At 43.1% G+C, this 23,566-nt stretch overlaps 1 protein-coding gene across 4 annotated transcripts; it reads left to right on the plus strand.

Annotated features, from left to right (window-relative positions):
• Window positions 1-233: 233 nt before the first annotated feature.
• DDIT4L (DNA damage inducible transcript 4 like) lies at window positions 234-4,616 on the plus strand. Of its 4 annotated transcripts, none has more exons than XM_039539323.1 (4): window positions 234-378; window positions 672-787; window positions 895-1,035; window positions 2,027-4,616. In XM_039539323.1, exons 3-4 carry the CDS (start codon window positions 948-950, stop codon window positions 2,512-2,514), a joined length of 576 nt encoding a protein of 191 aa, XP_039395257.1. In that variant the 5' UTR covers window positions 234-378; window positions 672-787; window positions 895-947; the 3' UTR covers window positions 2,515-4,616. The 4 variants fall into 4 exon arrangements, with proteins under 4 accessions (XP_039395257.1, XP_039395258.1, XP_039395254.1 ...); XM_039539320.1 differs by lacking the exon at window positions 234-378 and adding an exon at window positions 422-594; XM_039539322.1 differs by lacking the exon at window positions 234-378 and adding an exon at window positions 422-594 and having other exon boundaries at window positions 675-787.
• Window positions 4,617-23,566: the final 18,950 nt, after the last annotated feature.

The following is a 23,566-nucleotide window of genomic DNA, read 5'->3' on the forward strand; positions in this document are numbered from 1 at the left end:
TGGCTGCAGAATACACAATTGGGGAGGTGGAGGAGCAGGGAGTGCGTGCTGCTAATGTCTCTACTTGCAGCACATCTGTAAACTCAGCTGAATGACACAGGCTGAGTGTGACGTGTCAGGGGATCAGCATTCCGGCTGTCCCAGCCCCTGGATCTTTTTGACACTGCCGCTGACCAATCATTAGCTAGATCCCCTCCTCTCCTTCCCCATCCTTGTTCAAGCTGCTCCTCTTTCACAGGAGGGACTGGATGAGTCCTGTCCCAGCTCCGCTCCCCACAGAGCCTCTTGGAACAACAGCCAATGAGAGGGGAAAGATCTGGCGGAGTGGCGCTGCCTTGGGAATGTGAATGGGGTGGGGAGAGGGAGGAGCACGGACAGGTGGGGGAATGAGAAGTGCATATAAATTGCTGGTGCCCTGGCAGCGGCTTGATCCGTGGGAGGGAGGGGTTAGGTGGGGTTGCTAACGAATGGGAACTGTAGACATTAATTGTAGGTTTATAGTTGTTGAGGATTTGTGTACTTCTTGTCACTGAAATTGAAAGCAGCTCTTTGAAATATAAATACTGTAATTGAACTTCTGTGAAGTTTTAGCAGGTAAGATGAAATCCTGTGGGCTGATTCCACTGATAGGTGATTTAATTTTGTTTTTAATTCATTGTGCCCCCTTTCAGTAGGAAGAGGGAAGGCTTTCATTTGACACAAGAAAAAACTATTCAAGGGGATGAGTTATAAACGGCATGGCAGTGCGTCTTGGATTGTGTAACTAAACTCCAAGACTTCTTAGCAGGCAAGTGTCCCTTCTTGAGAGTTGCTATGAGTTGAGGCTGCTGTTGCTGTAGTGTCTCTTGATAACGTGTTTTGTTTGTAAGCTTGCTACATGTGCTTCCCTTTCAGTAAACCAGAAGGGCGTAAAGATCTGTTGGAGGTTACTTAGAGTGTACTTTAAAATGGTTGCAACTAGCAATTTAAGCAGTAAAAGCACTGCGTGCATTTCAGAATTGCTACACCAAGGCTTTCACTACGCAAACATAAGCGGTGAGTATCTTTGACCTTCTCAATCCCCCCCCACTTTAAAAAGTAAGGCTGCAAAAGAGGAGGAGGTGTCCACCCCCAAGTGGTGTTACAGCTTATTGTTATGTGTTAGTGCAGGGATGCTTGTAAAGGGGGGGTAACTGAGCAGAGGTTGTAGTCATGTAATAATTCATGAGCACAAGTGTGGAGGGGAGGGGGGAACTGATATGTTTTAGAGCTACCTCTGACTAATACTAAAATGACTTTCATGGCTAAATAGTAGCTGCAAAGATGATCCTAATAAATTTTTCAGAATGAGTGGAAGATTAGATTTTTGCAAGAATTGCAGTGGCTTATCCTGACTCACTATAGGTGGCTATAAATAGACTTGTGAAACAGTTTAACTGTCTCCGCATATAAATGGGTTGTATTACTAATGCACTTGCAGTATACTTCACAGCTTTCAGTAGTTTACTAGGATGAGCAAGTTACTTTCTTCCATGTATGTACTAAACAATCTCAGCCCTTGGCAGCCTGCCACGCTAAGGGCTGATCACATTAGAAAGCGGATGACCAAGTGCAAAGGTATCACTTCTCCTTTAAGCAAACTAACTTCATGTTTTCAAGGGGCCAGCTTCTTTATCGTCCTGTGGCGACAAACATGAGTAATGGTTGTGAAGTCCTCTCCCCAGTGGAGAATGACTTCATTAAGTTTTCAGTAATACATTTCTCTTGATTATGCTGGTTAACATTATCATCTGTACTTTGAATTAGTTAAAGTGACCACAGACTGCTGTTGGCAGCATACACAAAATATACATTGTGTAGTGTGGTTTCTTACATGAATGAGAATTAAAACTGACGCTGTAGTATGCTCATGCTGGCTTGCTGACTATCACTATTTAATACTTCAGGAAAATTAACAGGTAGGTTTGTTGTCTGCCTCTTTCCAGTTAGTGGTATGTTACTATGTGTATTTCCTCCTCATGTCTTCTCATAATTAATTCCCCTGCAGACTTTGACTACTGGGATTACATTGTGCCTGAACCCAACCTTAATGAGGTGGTGTTTGAGGAGAGAACCTGTCAGAGTTTAGTTAAAATGTTGGAGAACTGCTTATCCAAATCAAAGCAGACCAAACTTCACTGCTCAAAGGTTCTGATACCAGAAAAACTAACCAAGAAAATAGCTCAAGATGTATTGCGGCTTTCTTCAACTGAGCCTTGTGGTTTGAGAGGTTGCATTATCCATGTCAATTTAGAAATTGGAAATGTATGTAAAAAGCTGGATAAGATTAACTATGACCCCAGTATTGTTCCTACTTTTGAACTGACACTTGTGTTCAAGCAGGACTGTTGCTCATGGCCCAGTTTCAGGGACTTTTTCTTTACCCGAGCTTGTTTCGCATCTGGCAGCAAACGTACTCTGATTCTGAGTCCTGGGTTTCGGCTTATTAAAAAAAAACTTTACTCCTTGATTGGGACAGTTATTGAAGAATGCTAGAAATCTTGTTGCATGTTTAAAACTGTGCCTGAATTTTTAAGAGGTACCTTGCTTTACAGTTTGATTTCATGCACAGCAACCATTGTGCTCTGTATCGGCTACGCAGACACCCCAATGTGTAAGCCTTCAGGTTGGCATAAGATATTCCCAGTGCAGCTATCTGCCTGCCTTTACTGGGGGTGCAAAAAAGGTGAGAACAAAGCTAACTTTTTACTTGAAACTTGTGGTTAGCATCTAGTTGACCTGTCCTGCAGTCAGCCTAGTAATTGTTACTGACCATTTTTCTATAGAAAGTTCTTATGCCATGGAAATAACTCTGCTAGCATAGGTTTATAGTCCCAAAAGATTTCACAGAAAACTCTAGAGTTCTTGTTTAAAATAGTGTTCAGCTAATTAAATTTAGTGGATGTCAAACTCCCCTGCCCAAACCAAGAAATGGATCTTGCCTCTTAAAAGGTAGCAGGCTCATCAACCTGGTGCAAAAGTAAATATTTCACAACTTTTCCTAGGGGTTATGTAGCAAACATAATTTGCTCAATCTAAGGACTATGCCAATTTGCACTGCAATCTCAGCAATGTGCACTTTTAAACTTCTTGAAGTGTTTAAGGGGCAAATGACTAGTCAAAACAATAGTCAGTTGTGTTTGAATATTTTTTGCTTTTTAAAAACTGGAAAACAATGCAATTTGGGCAGCAAAGATGGATTTAAAAGCAAGGTAACGTCTCAAGCAGAAATGCTAAATCGTTGTCTTGGAAACACTTGCCTACCTCATACTTGGGTTTGAAAATGGAATATGTCTGCACTCAGTTGCCCTCTTTTACTGGGCCAGAAAACTGAATCCTGGTATTCCCTTGCCATATCCCTTCCTCCAAATGGAACCAAGAAACACTTTCATTTGTTCTCCTGATAGCTCCTCTCCAAAGTCTGGAGAATTTTTTTTCTGTTCTGGCATGGTAGCTCATGCACTTAAGAGGACACCTCATGGGGGTTTCAGTTCTCCACACCATCATAGTAGCCCCACTTTGGTTCTGGAATGTCCTGGCAGTTTCTCCCTTTCATGAACCTGCCCTCTTCATTCTCCAAGGTAGCTAAAGTTTAGCCAGTGTTCAACCTGATGCTTACGTTGCTGCTCAAATGTCTTTCCCCGCTTTCCCCCTCATCTTCCCTAGAGACTTCCATTTCAATTTTACACCACTTCTGTTGAAAATTAACTAGTCTCCCTATGCTCAAATAAGCTGACTAGTTGGCCTAGATAAAACACAGGAATTTTCAAAAGACCATGAACTGAAATAGTGACTGTCACTGTCTGTAACTGAAGCAACATCTTTCAGATCCGGCCAGGGACAGATATCAACACTATGCAGTATGGGGGTGAGGGGGTAGAGGTTTGCCTAATCTTTTAGTCTATTTTCCCTGCCATGTTTCTCAGTAACAGTTCTCTGGCTATATGCCACTCTTCTGAGAGGGGGAAAAAGCTGAAAGATGCATCGTGTCTTTGTTGCTGGCACTTGGGTTTCTTGGAAGATGACTATCAACAGATAATAGAGGGAAAACTGCCTTGGCAGACAAGTACCAAGTGTCTTGGCTCCTAGCAGTCATTCTCTTGAAGACTTATCTTGCAAGTACTTAAGTTACATCAACATGTATGAAACACTTGTGGCACAATTTGACACTTACCAAGTGTGTGATGGAGGAGGGGGAAATGTGTGTGTTCTCCATCAAGTTGCATATTGGGTATACAATGTAACCGGCTTAGTTGGATTACAGAACTGCACTCTTCTAACGTTTGGAAGTTACTGCACCTCACAGCTATTGAGCCTTTGCCTTATCAGAATTGGACCGTTGTAAACTGACTTGTTTTGCACTTGTACTGCTTTTAATGTTTTAATGTCAACGCCTTAAACGGTGGTGTCACTTTGTATGGTTGGATCTCTCTGCACTGATGTATAGATATTAGGTCCCCTCCCCCTGAACTGTTTGGCTTCCCTTTCGAACTTCAAGATAACAATTATTTACTGGCACTGTTCTTGAAACTGATTCCTATGCAAGAAAATGGGTTTGTCTATCTTGACAATAAAAGTTTATATTTTTACCTTTCAAATGTAGGTTGTCTTTGAGATCATTCTTCTCTCACGTTATTCATGTGATGGTAGTGCCCAGGAGCCCCTGGCATGGACTGGAACCCCATCATGCTAGGTGCTGCACAGTTCCTGTCCCTAAGAGCTTGTGTTGTGTTGTAAAGCATAGAACAAGGAACAGATGGATAGAGGTAGACAAGGGAGTATAAGGAAACAATGAAAGAATGTTGAAACTCTGTCCTGACTTTCGTTAAGCGTCTGGCTGGGCCGTGCTCCTTCTTTCCTCTAACTGCCACTGTAATCCTCCTTCCTCACTGCAGAGGACAAAATGGCTACCACTGACCCCTACTGGAGGAACAGCAGGAATCTTGTTTGCCAAGAGGAGATCTGCAGTAAGGGTGTTAACCCTTCATACAAGGATGATAGGCTTCATTAGAAGGGAGGGATGAGGGTCTGAGGGGGTCAGTATTCATTCCTATATAGTGTAAAAAGCTTCCTGTGCGCTCTGCGCATGGCACATATCATGGAATATTCTTTCCAGCTTGGAATGTGGTGGTGTCCACTACTATAAACATCAAATGCTTCCTTAATAAACTACACAAATAACTATTTATAATGGCTCAAAGACAAGTGAGGTGGACACATTAAACTTGTATTTGATTCTGTTATGCAAGCACTACCTTGAATCTTACTAGAGCCAGTGAGAACTGAAGAAGCCTGCCAACTTGTCTAGTAAATACTTCGTCTATCCTCCCCAAATACAGCTCCCATGTATATTCTAGCCACTTTGTAGATGACAGGTGCTTTCAGCAAACTACTGGCAACAGCCTCCCTGGTGGTAAGTCTCGCAGATCAGGAATCGAATAAGCATGGGAATCAGCTGGCTCCTGCAGAGTGCGGAGGAGCGAATTCTGGAAACATTGTCCCTGTTAAGGGGAGAAGCTCCAGCATAGTCAGTCCTCCATCTTTCACAAACGTGGGTCTTTTTAAAATAATGGATCCCTCTGTACTAGTCTATACAGAGGGATCCATTAGCGTATGACTGTAGCGCTACTAGGTGCAAACTTTTACAACTCCTTTTCTAGGACTTGTTGATAGAGCAGGGTATCTAAACCTGCTCTTTTGACTAAATTCCACTGCTAGTCTGGTTACCTTTTAAAACTTCCACTGTTAGTGGGAACTACACTATCGCTTCATATTGGGGCAGTGAGGGGGAGTCTGTTCACTGTAATGTTCTGAAGCAAGTAGTCTTTGTTTGCAGCGGTATCGGCTGGAGGCTGTATATATGCTGTATAAGAAATAATTCAATTAAGCAGACTGAGAACCAGATTTGTCAATAAGATAGACTTTCCATTACAGCTGTTGTCACAGGGAGCTGTTAGGTGCAGATGCTGGACACTTATAATATATAGTGCAATTTTTATAATTGTTGATAGTTGTATAAACTTATTTCAGATTTAGCTGCTTAACCAGAGTTTGCCTGACTGCATTATTGCAGAGAATCTTGAATGCCCTACTTATTAGGGAGTTAATTTTTTCTTACTGATGTTCAGTGGCATTCCTGTTTCCTTTTCTTCTGTCCCACCACCACCACTAGCGACAAGGTAGGTGAGTTAATGTTTTCTCTTTCACCAATGGAAGTTGGTCTGACAAGCTTTTTGAACTTACACAGAGCTCTTCTTTGGCTTGAAAGACAAGTTTTCACCAACAGAAATTGGTCCAATAAAAGATAGTACCTCACCCCCCCGGTCTCCTGGGACCAGATGGCTATGTCAACTCCCCATGTGTCTCACTGGACCTGGCTTACCTTTGGTGGTAGACATATGACCCCCCCCCTCCCATTTGATATGATAAATACTTAAGTAATCATTTTAAGATGTAAGGAAGTAAATCAGTGAAAGGTGGCATTTATAAATGCCACCTATCTACCAAACTAATGTGTTATGTATTAACTACAGCCTAGACCTCAATGAAGTTTCTTAGAGGAAAAGTGTATGGTGTAGCTGCTAGTGCCGACTATAAATACTGAAAGCTACCTGGGCCTTAGGGAATAATAATTAGTGGGAAGAAATGCTTAGATATGTGAACTGCTTCAAAGTGCTTGACACTTCCCTTCTTTAAAAATTGAGAAGGTATACTTTGACCAGAAGTGCATTAATGCACCTTATGTACAAGAATAGAGTGTTTCACAGTTTATATTTTGATTGCAGAAGTGGACAAATCTGTTCTGGTGGTTGGGGTAGCTATTTAATTTAAAAAAAAAGCCTAAATCTATATAATTAATGGTTCTTGCTTGACTTTATTTCCCAGCCTCAGGCAGAGATAATGGAACCATCACCCTTTTCATACTATCTTGACCACTACACACTTTTTTTTGGGGGGGGAGGGAAATTGGAAAGAGCCTGTTAGCTGCGGTGATGACCAAAACTAGCGCATACATATTGCAGTTCTAAAAGTGCCTTCAACCTGGTAGTCTAGCTCTGTGGCTGGTGCTGTGCTGGGGGTACAGATTATTCTCTCCTTGCTTAAGGATCTGAAAGAAGAGCAAGAACCAGGGCTTGGGCACACAGACATTTTCCTACATGCTTGAGAACTTAGTCTGAGTGAAAAATAGCTGTGTCCAAAACCTTACCTCACCCCTGCCCCCAACCACACAATTTCCTTTAGTGCATCTTCACACGTCGCTCTCCATCTCCTCTAGCCCTGACAGGAGCAAAGGACTATAACAACCATCATCAGTGCTGTGATGTTATACAGGAGCTTAGCCTCAGTTGAATCAAATAGGCTGGTGTGTACACATGCCCCTGGGGGAGAGCAGACCTGGTGTTTCTGTGCATAGCCCATGATGGGCTGGATATCAGAGAAATGCTTCAACGGGGGCGTAGGGATGGAGGTGCAGCACCTATTAACTTGTAAAAACAAGTGAGAGCTGGCATTGTCCAGAGGAGACTGTTTGGGTGGCTAACAGACTGGAGGTGGCATTGAGCTGTTAAGCACCAGCAAGTTTCTCTCTCTCTCACTGGAGGCATGGGATAACAAGCTGACTCTCAGTCCTGGGCACCCCAGGAAGTGTCCCTTATCTGTGTTGCTTAATGCATTAGAAGGCAACTAGATAGCACAGTGAGGACCTCAGTATAAGAACCTGAGTAGATACTGCCTCTGTCCCAACAGTTCTGTCCCCACCTCCCCACAAATAAACTCTGCACTCTCAATAATCCATTCCATCCTTCTGAATAAATCTCTTCTGACCCTCAAACTAAATCACTCAGTTCTGCCTCTGCACACTTATATTTACATTCACACACTTCCGAGCATCTCACCTACTCTCCTTGCCTCCCTCCCGGGTATCCCGGCTCCCAGTTCCTCCTCTCCACCATTGAAATCAATGGGACGTGCCCACTTTATACTGGGTCTGAACTCAGCCCTAATGTTTTCGTTACACCCAGTTCTGTACTAAGCAGCCTACGGGCAAGGAGCTGCTGCACATATATCTAACCCAATTCCCATTGTTGTCTGTGATTATTTGTTTATAATACCAGGAAAATGTCAATGCAATATAAATATCTTGTTTCCATGAGTGTCATGAGGAAGTAAAAACAATACAGCAGAGGTTACAGACATTGTCAGGCATCCAAAACAACAGTTTGAGTTAAAAGACCCATGGCTCAAAGAATAGAACCATTTTCTTTAATATTTGCCTTAACTCAGGCTATGGCCAGGTCACAGCTGCTGCACATGATAGTGCAGCAAAATTGCCAGCAAGTTTCCTTTTGTGTGACAGCCAAAGTTTGCAATTAAGCCAAACACTAGGAACCTTGTCCAGTAATGAGACCATTACCCATGTTTGTATGCACGATTATCAATGTGCATTCTTAAGCTATTTCCTCTGTTATATCAGTGAGCAAGGTGTGCGTGAGGAGACTTGCTGCATCTAGAAGTATTACCCCTTCCAGTTCATTCCATTTAATGTTTGTCATCTAGCAGTAACTGGGTTATTAATACTGTGAGATTAGTCGTGCGTTTTTTTTCTACCTCACTCAGCAAATACAACTGTGTAAACAGGAACCTGATGGACGGAAACAACATTTCTGTTTTCAAAACTTTTTTTTTCCGATAAGGTGGTCTGTTTTATAGTTTGTACACACAGTACAGGTTTTAATAACCCCAGGTGCAGCTTCACTATTCTGTTTTCAGCTAACAGAAATGTGTGTGTTTGAAAGTTATTAAAATCCCCGAATGCCCCAGGGTTACAGTGGTGTAAACAAAACTTGGCCTGCAGAGCTTTTTGCCCTGGGACTAAGCCAAGCCCTTCACATGTGCTGGCAGAAAACCCACTCAGTATCCTTCAGACCAAAGGGAAAAGTAGTAAACAATCCCATCAATCACTAGGAACTGCTAAGCACTCAGATGCGTAAGTTTCAACCACCGGTATAGAAAGACATTGATAAATTGCAATCCATCATCCTCTCCCCCCAGTACACACACAGGCTCTCATTTAGCTGTGTAGCATGGCAGAAATATGTAGCAGGGGCTAGTGCTAAGTATGAATAAAGGGTAGGCTGATTGATTTCTTTTAAAAATACAGAGTATATAAAGCACTTTTTGGCAACCACCTCCAAGACTCTTATTTATTTTTTTATTTACTAAGCTGTACGGACTGCAGGCTTTGCTCCAGTGAGCCAGCAGTGGAGAAAGATCGCATCATTTCTTTCTATTTACTTGCTGGCTCCTGGTGGCCATGTTATAATTTTTGTTTCTGGCTGCAGCATAAGATTGTTTACTTCATAATCCTGGATTGGATTTCTCCCATCAGCCCGCTAAAGGGCTGTTGTAAAGAGCAGGCTGTTTTTAGTAGGACATCGCCTTTCAGGCAAGGAGTCCAGTGCGCCTGTCATTGGTGGACCTTTTTAAAGAAAGGTGGATCTGAGAGGAGAGAGCCTCTTTTTCCTGTTAGCATCAGCAACCTTCTAACTGAGGCTAATAATGTTGTGTTAGACAAGTTACAAAAGAAAAGAGAACTCCAGCAGCCGCATGTACAGGATGGGTATTGTTCCACTCCAAGGCGACTATCATTGCTGGCGGTTTCTGTTCTCCATCCAAAGAGAAATCTCCAAAGCCCCGGATCATATTCCTCCTCCCCCCCTCCCCCGACACACACACATGCCCTTTTCCTTCATGTCCCAAAACACCTTCACTCAGGATGGCAAACAGCTCTACTCTTTTTCTCCTCAATGGGAAATGGAGATATGGCTCTGTTAAATAAAAGAGAGGATGCTTCATGATCCTCTGTACACCCATTTCTGTATGTTCACAGATGAACCTCCTCTTAATGTCATCTCCCTCACACCACCACAAAAGGGTAGGCTGAACAGTTCTTAATAACATCTTTCAGGCCAGGTCAGATGCTGGCATCCCTTCCAGATCGCTTTGGGGAGCTTGGCATTTTCTTATTATTATTCATTCAGAACTTCTCAGGAAAACTGATTCTCTTTATTTCCCCCACCCCAACCTTTCCCTCTGCAAGTGGCTGGCTGCTTACCGGGCACCTTAACCTGAAAGGATAAACTAAAGCAGGGGAGGGCAAACTATGGTCTGAAGGGCTGGATGTGGTCCCTGGACATTTTAATCTGGCCCTTGAGCTCCAGCTGGGGAGCGAGGTCCGGGTCTTGTCCCGCTCTATGTGTGCCATAGATCTGCACAGCTCCCAGAAGCATCGATATGTCCCTCCTTCAGCTCTAACGTGTAGGGGCAGCCAGGGGGCTCTGCACACTGCCTCTGCCCCAAGCGCTGCTTCCGCAGCTCCCATTTGCTGGGAACCACAGCCAATGGGAGATGCAGGGGCAGCACCTGCAGATGGGGCAGTGTGCAGAGCCACCTGGCCACGCCTCCATGTAGGAGCCAGAGGGGGGGGACATGCCGCTGTTTCCGGGAGCTGCTTGAGGTAAGCGCTGCCCAGAGCCTGCACCCCTGATCCCCTCTCATGCCCCAACCCCCTTTCCCAGTCTTGATCCCCCTCTTGCCCTCCAAATCCCTCGGTCCCAGCCCAGAGCACCCTCCTGCACCTCTAACCCCTCAGTCCCAGCCCAGAGCCCTAACCGCCTCCCCCCACCCCGGACCCCTGCCCCAGCCCAGAGCCCCCTCCCACATCCTGAACTCCTTATATCTGGCCCCACCCCAGGTCCTGCTTCCCCCAGCCATTTTGTGAGCATTCATGGCCTGCCATACAGTTTCCATACCCAGATGTGGCCCTCAGGCCAAAACATTTGCCCACCCCTGAACTAAAGGGTAGACCATATTTCTCTAACCTTGCCTTCTTAGTTCACCTCAAAATGTTGGTTAAAGGCCTGAGCCCACAGGGCACTGAGCATCTCCTAGGAAGAGCTGAGCACTCTCAACTCCAAAATCACTGGAAGTTGAGGATGCTCTGTGCCTCCCAGGAAGTGCTCAGTGTCTCATAGGATAGGGTCTGCAAAAATGTTTGAAACTATTTACAATATATTATCATACAATTGACTAGATGCACTATAAAAGATATCACTTATGGTAAGTGTGTTGTCTCATTCATCGTGTGGTGCCATAACTACTTAGTTTTATTTTATGGTTCTCTCTTCTATACCACTGCAACATGGTATTCTTATGCCTAGCACTCATTCCTGATTAGTTATTTTTGATACGCTTCCCCCACTTTCTGATGTAAAAGAACTATTCCAGACCTCTACTCCACACACTTTAGAGGAGATAATTAGTGGGCCTGAGGCTCAAGTGTGGAAATCTCTGGAGCTAAAGCATCCATCTGCATGGATGTTAAAGCTCCTATGACTCTTTTCTTTTGACTCCCCAAAGTATTTTGTTGCACACTGCACTAGTTGTCCACCTGGTAGCTGTCCAGCTCCCAGAGGTAGCTGCATTTCAGTGGTGCTTTATGTGCCTAGTTTGTAAAGACCTTTCAGTTTCTTTGGGAAGAAGAGTGCTATAAATGTGTAAATTTTTAGTTTTGTTAGTGTAATATATGATAGGGTATGATCCAAACACCATGGGCCATTCCATAGTTTGGTTTCCTACAGTAGCTTTCATCCAAAGATCTCAGAGCATCCCAACATTAAAGCCAACACATCTGTGAGGTAGGTTAAATACCATTGCACTCATTTTGTGGATGTGGAAACTAAGGCTCAGAGAGGTTGAGGGTTTGGTCCTGCCAGAGCACCCTCAAAGGTCATGATGTCAAGACTGCCCAGCAGCACCTCATAGAATTGGGCCCTAAATAACCTGCCTAAAATCACATGTTGGGTCAGTGGCTGAACCAAAAGTAGAAGTCGTGATTCCATGTATTCTAACAATTAGGTGCCTACGGCAGCTTATCCTGAAAAGAATGTAGAAAACCATTTCATTTATTGCCTCTGCCAACTGCTTGTGCTGCATTACAAACCAATAATGAACTAATGCTAACACAAATACCTCTTCTACATTAACTCTTTCAGGACATACCTCTTCTTTTAATGGCAAATCCAATGTTTTGAATTGCAGGTCCAGCCCAACAGATGTCTGAAGATGAGGGTTAATAATGTTAATATCTGTAAAATATATTATGAGAAAGTTTAATTTAATATGAACTATTACACATTTTGTTCAACAACAGTGTATCTGTAGAATTTCAGTGAGATCTGGCTTGCTTACTTGCTTTCTCTCTTTCTTTCCAAACAAATATATGTTCTTCCTAGTCACTAAGTAAATGCAATGGCGAGGGGAAGGCTGGTGGCAAATCACAAAAAAGTCCAGTTTTCTGTATGCGGCACATTAAAGTTTTGTCCCTGGATTAAAAATTGTGATTAGGGCAAATTGCAAACAAAAGGAATACAGTTGGTAATTGCTCCAGGGACACAGGCAAAGTAATCTGTAGCCTGTACATTGAACGTTTATATGTGCCATTGTGATGCTTAAGAATAATCTGTTGTATTCGTGGGGCATTTCACAGTAGATCATTAAAAGAATTCCCAGAATCATTAGTGTGCAGGGCATTGACTGCTTTCAGACATTTAGTCAATGATTTGTTCATTACCATTACTGGCACTCCTGCCAGAAGCAACCATTGTTCTGTGTTAATTTTAAAAAAAGAGACATAAAATAGTTATTTTATCCCTTTATAGTATTTAGGTCTCTCTCCTGTCCCCTTTCAAGTCAATGGCAAAATACAGCAGTGGAGCAGGATTACTTTGTGGGGAAACTGGCCCAAATCTCCCTCCTTACTCAGGCAAACCCCCACAATGGAACAAAAGTTCTTTGCTGCATTGTGAACACGGCAGAGAACTTTGACTCTCCTGCACATGGCCATGATGTCTGGCATGTCTCCATGCAGCAGCCAAGAGCTGCACACTTTTTTTCAATTCTTTATGAGGACAGAGGATGGTATTCTGTCTGTATTAGGATCATACTAATTAGAGATGGAAGAGATCATTTAGAGGGCTGAGTTCTTTCCCACACCAGGACAAGATTCAGCTCCCCCAGGCCAAGAATTCCACCTGAAGCAGGAGTATCTGTAATGGTGGACTGTTTTTCTGCTTCCCTCATTTCCCCACAACCTGAGCAGGCCGGTCTGTGCTGTTCTTACTAGTTTGTTTTATTTTTCTCACCCCCACATTTCTGAAACTCATGAGTAGACTTCAATGGTGGTTGCTGAGCTAGGAAGCATTTTTTGCTTAGTTTAACAGCATATTCCTGAGCATTTGTGTCTGCAACAGAAAGGCAGGCAGGCAAGAAATCCAGGGAAGATTCTAAGTAGAAACTTTACAGAGAAGCGGAGGAAGACGGAGTGGCTTCAGGGATAATACTGAACACTCCGTTGTTGGGTGTTAGAAGAAAATGATTCTTCCTTTAACGTTGTCACAGTAGTACTTGTCAGTTCCCTTGATTTGGCTGTGCCTGCCCCGGGTATTTAAACCCACCCCAGGTGGGCTCTGAGTCTTAGGCCGGGTCTACGCTGAAAAGTTAGGTCGAAAGAAGCCGCCTTAAGTCGACCTGTTAATATATGTGTCTACACTACTGGGTCCTTTACACCGAACTAAGTTGCCTCTAATGTCGACTTCTGTCATCCACCTCTGCGAGAGGCATAGCGCTTAATTCGATTTTCATGGGTCAACTGCGAGGTAGTGCAGACACAGCATTGTGTAATTCAACTTACTTGGCCTCCACAATGCTCATCTGTGACCACTCTGGAGATCATTCTCAACTCTGCTGCACTGCAGCCAGGTACACAGAAGCATGCCAGCTTGAGCACAGCTGATCATGGAAACTACATGCCCCAAACACACTCCAGCCTGGTCTGCACAGGAGGTGGTGGATCTCATCGCTGTGTGGGGAGAAGAGTCTGTGCAGGAAGAGCTCCAATCCAGCAGAAGGAACGCTGACATCTATGCAATGATTGCTTGGGGAATGGGGGGGGAGAAGGGCTACAGGAGGGACACACAGCAGTGCTGTGTGAAAATAAAAGAACTTCACCAAACGTACCAGAAGGCATGGGAGGCGAACAGTCATTCTGGTGCTGAACCCCACACATGCCGATTCTACAACGAGCTGCATGCGATTCTCGGCGCTGTCTTCAGAGCTGGGTAGTTGGAGAGCAGTGGCTGCAGGCTGGGAGCCCAGCTCTGAAGGCAGAGCAGCCACCAGAAGCAGCGCAGAAGTAAGGATGTCATAGTATCATATTGCCACCCCTTACTTCTGCGCTGCTGCCTGCAGAGCTGGGCCCTCAGTCAGCAGCTGCCACTCTCTAGCCACCCAGCTCTGAAGGCAGCAGTGCAGAAGTAAGGATGACATGGTATGGTATTGCCACCCCTTACTTCTGTGCTGCTGCTGGCAGGGCGCTGCCTTCAGAGCTGTGTGCCCAGGCAACAGCTGCGGCTCTCCAGTCACCCAGCTCTGAAGGCAGTGCAGAAGTAAGGGTGGCAATACCACAACCCCCTAAAATAACCTTGTGGACCCCCCTTCCCCACAACTCCCTTTGGGTCAGGACCCTCAATTTGAGAAACTCTGGTCTCCGCCGTGAAATTGGAACAGTGTAGGGTAAAAGACCAGATTTCACAGGGGAGACCAGATTTCACAGTCTGTGATGTGTTTTTCATGGCTGTGAATTTGGTAGGGCCCTGCTAATCATTTTAATGGCATGTTAAATTATAACCATTTTGATCCTAAAAAGCATGAACTAAATTTGTGAGCAATCTTTACTGGTCCTTGTATGTGGCTATTAGTACGTTTATGGAAGGCCTTGATATTGGTGAGTGGTGGAAAAGATGATAGTGCTAACCAGTATTTGGCTGTCTCATAGTTTTGTGCAAGTGAAACATTGCTTCTCATATCTGAAGACATTGTAAGAGCTACTAGACACTCCTAGGAAGTATTAACTTGATTGGAAATCAGTAATTATAATGTACTCTGTGAGGAAGCCAGATTATGCCAATGCTCTTCCCTTTCCACAAATACAGGGCTTGATCTTGTGAGGTGCAGAGCCCCTCCTGGTAAATGCTGAGCTCACTCAGCTTCCAGGATCAGAGTGATCTGGGTGCCCTCGATAACACAAAGAATCAAGCCCAAAGGCTGAGGCATTACAATTACATCTGCACATTTCCAGTATACTTTTTGTGAATCTTTTCATGATGCAGCAATTATACCTACATTTTTACTTTGCTGGCACAGTTTTGTCATAAGGCAGCATTTACCCAAGATGTTCAGTGGTATAAATTGCACATCCATGGAATAGTCTGAAAGCAAGGCCCCTTGCATTCTGTAAAATCTTTGACTCTGGAATTTTAGAAATGTATCATGGATAGTTTATGACAAATTTTACGTTTTCTACCTAGTTTCAAATCTCTCCTCTGTTGCTTTATCTCCCTGTTGTTCATGTTCACAGCAAATAGCTGATCTCTGAGACTGGCAGATGATGTGCACAGACTATCCTGTAGTCTTAGAAAAGGTGCTTCTGAAGAGCAAGGGTGATAGCCACAGCCAAGTGTTTAATCTTTTGGAAAGACACACTGCACGGCTTACGTCCTTAGTACTTTAATAAACTTGGCTCCACTTAATGAAAGTATTTCATAGCTGGCATTATCTGTAAATATGGAGCAATTCTTTTTCCTGGAGACTGGCAAAAGCTGAGGGTTCATATTTAGCATTCATTAAAGGCTTCTCCGTCCTTAAATCATTTGCTTCGCAGAAGAATAGTGAAGCAGAAGGTCTGAGGCTGAGTACCCAGATCACTCAAGAAGTGCTTATATGTGACACTTAAAATAACCAGTGGAAACATAGGGTTGCTGTCTGAATTCCAAGTTTTGTGGTGGTTGTCTCATAATTATGTTTCAGAATCCCCACTGAAGCTCAAATTGTTCCCTTAATTCAAGCAATTTCATAATTAACCATATGTGATGTAGCAAAATACATGCAATTAAAAATCATAATGAGAACTACAAGATTTTGTTTAAAGTTGATAAAACTCCACCAAAGCAAACATTTCAGATTGTGTTTGCTAGAATTTAAATGCCAGATCCTCAGTTGGTGTAAACTGGGGTAACTCCACTAACTTCAGTGAAGCGGTGCCAATTTACAGCAGTGGCGGATATGGCTCTAAATTTCTACAGCATTAAAAACTGGACAGGGGGCAGCAGATCCTGAAGATCTCTCAAGCTCAGCAAAGGTTCATTCCTTGGATCATGGAGCCTCAAAGGGGACCAATTTTTATATGATTCAAAAAAACAACCTTCTGTGATTTACTCTGCGATTTTTAGATGTAGTGATTACAATAGCCTTTTCATTCATTACACTGTAGTTTTCCATCCATTCAAAAAAAGAAACTTTCTAAATCATACCTAGCAAGCAGAACCTCAGGAAGAAAAGTTTAGCATCATAGTTCCCCCTCACATTAGGAAAAAAGTCTGCTGCATTTATTCTTCTGAAAAGGGGCATAGTACAGTTGTTCCTTTTATTTTTGCAAGCAGCTTCTGAGCAAATGAAATGAAGATGCTAGTCAGACATCAGGCCCTGTTTCAACAGTCCATCCTTATTTAGCAAAGCACATAAGCAGGTGCTTAAATGCTTTGCTGAACTGGGGCACTAGGGTGAAATTCTCCAGGAATACAATTTCAAACTGGTATTTGCTGGACTCAGCTCTTGCTTGGCAGCATCTGTGATCCAATCCCTCTTACCATCTTAAAAGTAGATTTGTCAGAGTTTGTGCAGAAACACTGTCACTTGGCTTGAAAATATTTAATAAAGGTCCTATGGAGTTTGAGTTAAAAGGCAGTGGACAGGCATTCTGGAAAACAAATGAGAATAAGGTAGCATTGTGCTGGATGACTCATATCTTTGAAATCTAGGTGCTGTTGTTTTTTTAAGTTAACAGCATTACCCTGCAAGGCACAAATGAATAAATAGCATTCTGCAAAATGGGTTGACAGTCTTTTGACTGAGTAAACTCTCATTTTTCAATTGCTTTCAGTATTAAATCCAGGACACTCTTTCAAAGTAGTCACAATGAAGACTTTGATGGCTAACTATTAATTTAAAAACAAAATTGGCAGTAAAGAGATCCAGTCCATTTTAAGCTTTAACAGCACTTATCCTAATTTTGTTAAAGTGACTTTTTGCTATAGCTTAATTAAGTGACTGATAAGTGAAAGACCATAGAGAAATTGGCAGCTACTGAGATATGAGAAGACACAAAACAACCATTCAAGAAGCCTCAGAAATGGTGTGTGTGTGTGTGTGTGTGTGATAGAGAAAGGTGGGGTCAGGCATCCCAGTTTATATGTTTGGACTTTTAAAACGTTATCCAAGCCTTGCATTTTTAATCGTACAAGTGTTTGGTGGAATTTGATTGTGCAGCAGCCCTTTGAACAGAGTTTCAGCACCTGTGTATAATAAGAAATGCACGTATTGATGCTTTATTGGCTGAAAGAGACTGAAGGTACACTTGCTTGCTATAAAAGGCAATGCAGCAAATAATTGTGCTGTCACTTTAGCCTCAAAAATGTGAAATTGACTTTTAGGATGCATTCTCAAGCAGAAGCTTTCAGTAGTGACTTCTTGCTGCGTATTAGTAAAGGAACACAAATGTCATAGCAAAGATCCATGACTGCTAGGAACAATTCACACTTACTCATGTAGGCTAAATTTGGCACAACTCACACCAGTGCTCTCTGCCCAATATTCAGATTCCCAGCGGCTCTTTGAATCTTTGGGATTTCTCCATTTCACTATCCTTCAGATGATCCCAGTCTGAATTTTGTTATCAGCAACTTTCTTTGTTTGTAGATATATTGTATGTATCTACTAATACAGATGGTATAAAATGCAGTATGTGTTTTACATGTATACAAAAGAGACCTTTACAATGTGCATGGATTTCAAGACCCACTGTCATTAACTCAGAAACAAAATACAAACATGGTAAAGATGAAGAAACCCAGTTTTAGTTTGACCATATCCCTTCCCCCCAAGATTTGCTTTCTATTACCTTCCTTCTCTGCCTTTGATTCAAACCTGTAGGGTTTTTTAAACTTTTTTTTTTTTGTCATTAGGAATACCTGACTAGAATGGTCACAACACAGTGTAATCTGAATCTGGTTGTGCTATTTTCAAGATGATTAATTTAGATCTCAAATAAAAAATGTGTTAACTTTGGTTGCTCAATTATTCTATGCTTATAAAAACAGTTATGAAAGGACATCATAGCTACAGAATTTAAGCACATCAAAATTTGGAAATTCTCTTTTAAGACTGGCAGTGAATATTAACACTCATTAGAGCAGGAGCAGTCTGTACAGATAAAATTTTGTAAAGTTTCCATGTTAACCCCATGCTTTCAGTTACTCATAACTTTCTAAAACTCTTACCTTTTAGACTCACATTTTCTAAACTTGGATTGTGCACAAAGCTAAAGCATTGGAGCAGCTAGAACCAAGATGATTCAATTGTTTTTTGGGTTTTTTTTTTGAGAATGAGAAGAGTGGGGAAAAAATACTTCCCCACTATATACAGATTTTAAAAAATTCTTGCCTCTCTATTTTTGGGCTACTCTATATCCAACAAGAGTGATGGCAGAAAGTTGAAATTTCTCATGGAATGATCCCTCATTGAGAAAAAATGCCTTTGTGTATTTGAGTGAAAGTTGGACTGATCTGACTGAATATGGCCCTTTGGAAATAGCATACTGCAAGTGCACAGAACATTTTACACAGGGCTTTTGGTTAAATTTGTACAGAGTGCAGCTAAAGAAGGCTGTGATGCACCTAAAGTTTGCAGGAGAGGGGCTTCCTACTGACAACCGCCTAAAATATGTTGATCCAGAGATGCCGGTGGAGCCTAACCAACAAACTAGCAATCGTGTATAAAAAATGCCATAATCTGGAACTATTTGCCTTGATGCTACCCGGCAGTAACAAATACTATACATACACTTATGCAGTTCTGAATACAGACAGCTGTGGTGACACAGATGCATTAACCAGTGTGTTACAAATAACAACCTACATTTTTTCATAATTGCCCTTATACACTATTAAGGAAAAAATATTGTAAGTTGTTGATTCTACAGATTTTAATATAGTGGCCCCCATAGATCCTTCCACAGACAACTGCCCTTTCTAACCTCCCAATGTCAAGTTCACACCTCCCCTGTGGCAATTAGAATGTTTGCATGAAAAATTAATATCAGGACAGTATTAGTGAAACAAGAGGGAAAATCCTTGAATGAGGCCGCTTTGTTACTTCCCCCATTTTTTACGTTTGCTGTTATTTCTTCTTCCGGGATGTAAGACTGTTTTATCGGCACTGAAACTCCTCTGCTTGCCTGAAGCCCCCACAGCTCTAATCTGTCCAGGTCACTTTGCAGTTCAGTTCTGTCCTTCTGTTTGTTCACTACTCATCCAATTCATCATCATAAAACTCATTGCAGTTGACTTAACAGCAAACACCTGACAAAGAAAGGCATGAAGGAGCCAAAGCAGTTTACAGAGAAGTTCTTATGTTTTCATTTTAGTTTTGTGGTCCTAAGAGTCCTGGGCTAGGCTCTGATGAGCAGGAAGTTCCACCAGTGAGACAGGAGAAGCTTCATCGACTTGTCTGAGACCCACTCATAAGTTGCATGTGGTTAAATTATATATTAGAGGCCAGATGGTAGCCATCAATCTGGCAGATCTGCCATATGAGGGTTCTCCCTACCCAGAGGATTCTTGGTGGGGGTATAGAGACAACCATCATAATGGTTCCTACACCTGCCTTCCCAATCCCAGTGAAAGGGGCATGGCTGAGGCCTCAGTAATTCCTGACTATTGGAATAGCCCTTTTAGGGTCATATGCAATGGGGCTTAGATTCGAGTAGCCATGATTCTGCTCTGACATATCCTGGAGACCAGACTAGCCAGCCTCTCACTGGCTTCAGAATCAGCTGAGCCAAAAAAGTAGCCTCAGGATCAGCTGAGGTAAAAAGCCATTTGTGGACCCTTCCTTCCAGTCTTGCACAGAACACACCACACCTGCACCAGTGGATCTGGGCCTATGTATTTTTTAGTCATAGATATTAAAAAAAAAAAAAAAAAAAAAAGATTCCTGAACTTAAAGAGGTTTAAGGTGAGAAATATTTACTTATTTACAACTCGTAAATGGTTTTCATCACATGCTTCGTCCATAGTCATGAAAAGAAATTTTACTCTTCCATCCAAGCCTCACACAGACTTTTAGGCCAACATTTCCCCAAAACACTTAAGTGCTAAAAATAAAACTTACAGTGCAAACCGGGTTATGGCCTTCCCCGTAATTGTGCTATTGTGAAAACTATTATTATTTTATTGATTGTATTACAATAGCACTAAGATGCTCCAGCTGCAATCAGGCCTCACTATGCTTGATACTGTACAAACACATAGGAAGAGATAGTCTCACACAAACAAGGACTATGTAGGGCACTACTTGGTTCCTGGTGAATAATTCCAGCTGAGCTTTTCTCCCCTCTTGCATGGGTGATCTGGTGAACTCCTGTAAGAATGGCTGCTTTACAGATGGAGGGGAGAGAATACCTTTGAGAAGGGAAGGATCCCCACCCAGAGGTTATTGTACTGTTGAGCTTCAAGCTGGCACTATTTTGTGTTTACTTTCTGGTTAGGTTAATTTATTTTATTTTATTTTAGCCTTTAAGGAAAAGACCTTGCTGACTGACTCTCCCCTCTCCCTCCCGCCCCCCCTCAAGTTACTCTGACTGCTTATATCTTATTTGATCCTAACTGCAGTATCTGGATTTGAGTTTGTGTTTGTTTTTTATATCTAAATCTTTCCTTGGTGCTTGACATTTATGTGCCTCATATTAAACATACCTAAAAGATTCCTTGTTTTTCTCCTTCTGATGATCTGTAGTGTGCTGAAGTGGGTTGGTTGCTCAGATTCAGCCTTAACTTGAAGTTGTGTGCTAAAAGCCAAGTCTCAAAAAAGCAGCCCATCCTAATTGTTGTACGTGTAGACAGACTAGAAGCTTTCCTCATTTGTTGTGTTGCTCAATGCCACATAATTTTGTGATTCATTCATTCATTCATTCATATATATAATATATGAATGAATCACAAAATTATATCGGGGTAGAGGTGTGGGTGTGTATGTGTGTGTGTGTATATATATATACACACACACCTCTACCCCGATATAACGCAACCCAATATAACATGAATTTGGATATAACGCAGTAAAGCAGTGCGCGGGGTGGGGGGGTGGACTGCACACGCCAGTGGATCAAAGCAAGTTTGATATAACGCGGTACGATTTTTTGGCTCCCGAGGACAGCGTTACATTGAGGTAGGGGTGTGTGTGTGTGTATAACTTGTACTTTGAAAAAACCCCAATCATTTTTAGAAAACTTGCCCATCACCTCTCAGCACTAAACTAACAGTGTGTGTACTGAGAGATAAGTGGTTCTAATGATAAAGAGTCAAGCTGCCACTTATCTGAAGTATATACTGTCTTCCAACGCAATTCCCCCATTTCAAATGCTTATAATCTCAAAAAGCTCTAAATACCAGTCATTAGACCTCTGATCTTCTCCACAGTTCCCTGTAGCTGTTTTGTAAATACACACAGTAGCAGATGGAAAATGCTGTCTTTAAGCCTGGGCTGTTCCATTATTTTGAAAGGCGCCACCTTTGAAGTACCCCAGGAAGTGAAAATGTGGTTTGTCAAAGGTTCAGAAAAATCTCTAAACCAGCAGAGTCCCATATGGCATGGCAGTTTGTTACACATGACTATTTTTTTCCACAACAGAGGAAAGAGAGTTGTAGAGAGGGCTCAGGTTAGTGCTAAAGGGCCATTTTCACCTTTAATTTACCACAGCGAAAATCAAGAGTAACTCCAAGGCGTTGCTTTGATTTTACATCAATATTATTATTGAGAACAGAAGCTGGCCCAATTCCTTTTATTCCCAAATGATCCATTTATTCCATTTCTCTAACTTCCTTACTAGTGATGCTTCTTACCTTTAGCCAAAGAGAAAAGTTGCCTTGGAGTTCGGTACCTGTAACGTAAGACTCAACTCTGCTTTTACTGAGGTCAGTGAGAGCAGGATCAGAACCTCAACTGGCATGGGAGGTGGTCCGCTGTCAGAATTGGCTCAGCCTTCTCATCACACCCAAATAGAAAGGTATAATATCTCTGTTACAACTAGCCTCATCATCACTTCCAAACTTGGCTCTTTCATTCCTGCAGCATCTCTAGACCTGAAATTTTTTTAGGCCAGCTAGAACCTAACTTATATATTTGCTGTTTCCCTTGCTTGTAATGACAGTTTTTGAACACCCAATTTGAGATCCCGAGGGCCCGCTTTCCAGAAGTGATGTGCGTCCTCAGTTCCAGTTAAAGTCAACAGAAGCTATAAGTGCCTAGGAGCTGTAAAAATCAGGCCTAAAGTGTCTCATGCTGGGCTTCCAACATCAAAGGCTATTTTTGACAATTTTGACCCCCATTTAAGGCTACTTTGGCTTTGGAAGCCAAATTTGATTCCTATGGAGAAACTACACTAGAAGCACAGGCTAAATTTCTGGAAGCTGAGTTTAGCTCCCAATGAGAATATTCTTTTTTTAGAAAAAGTCCTAGATGGAAAGTTCAAAGACTTTCTGTATCTAATCTATGTATGCTATTGAACTGTCTCCTATCACCTGGGCATCTTTTGCTGGTGTCTTGATGGAGGGCAATCAGGGCCATCCCTAGCCATTTTGGTGCCCTACGCAGCCCCTCTGCAGGGGGGGTGGCCCCAGGCCTCTGCAGGGTGGGGCTGGCCCCAGGCCTCCACAAGGGGGGGCAGGAGCAGGCTTGGGGTGCAGGGGGGAAACCACCCCCCCAGCACAAGCCAGCAGAGCGGGCTGGGGCCGGGTCGCTCCACTTCCTGCTGCCCGGTGAGTGCAGGGCAGGCCTGACCCCGCACTCATGGGGCGGCAGGAAGTGGAGTGACCCGGCTCTAGCCCGCTCCGCTCTGCTCCCCTGGCTTCCAGCCTTGGGACTTGGGAGGGTTGGGGGGAACTGCCCCGCAGCGCTCACCAGAAGCACAGCTGGGAGCCAGCGGCATGGAGTGGGCTGGGGCCAGGTTGCTCCACTTACCACCGCCCAGTGAGTGCAGGCCCGACCCCTACTGCGGTCCTCAGGGGAACGGGTGGAGTGGGGGCAGGGCTGGGGCAGAGCTGGGGTGGGAAGAGGCAAGGCTGAGGTGGAGCAGGGGCGGGGCTTTGGGGAATGGGTGGAGCAGGGGCTAGAGCAGCACACAGGAAATTTGGTGCCTCAAATTTCCTGGTGCCCTATGCAGCTGCATACTTTGCATATGGGTAAGGACGGCCCTGAGGGCAATGCCCTCACTGGCAGAAAACTAGACTTTGGAAAATGTACATGAAAGTTGTAACCGGAGGAGTGTCAGAGAGGATGGAAGAATAAACAGCTACATATTAACATGCAGACGTACTCT

Source organism: Mauremys reevesii, linkage group 5, assembly GCF_016161935.1.
Source record: "Mauremys reevesii isolate NIE-2019 linkage group 5, ASM1616193v1, whole genome shotgun sequence".
NCBI classification, from domain to species: domain Eukaryota; kingdom Metazoa; phylum Chordata; order Testudines; family Geoemydidae; genus Mauremys; species Mauremys reevesii.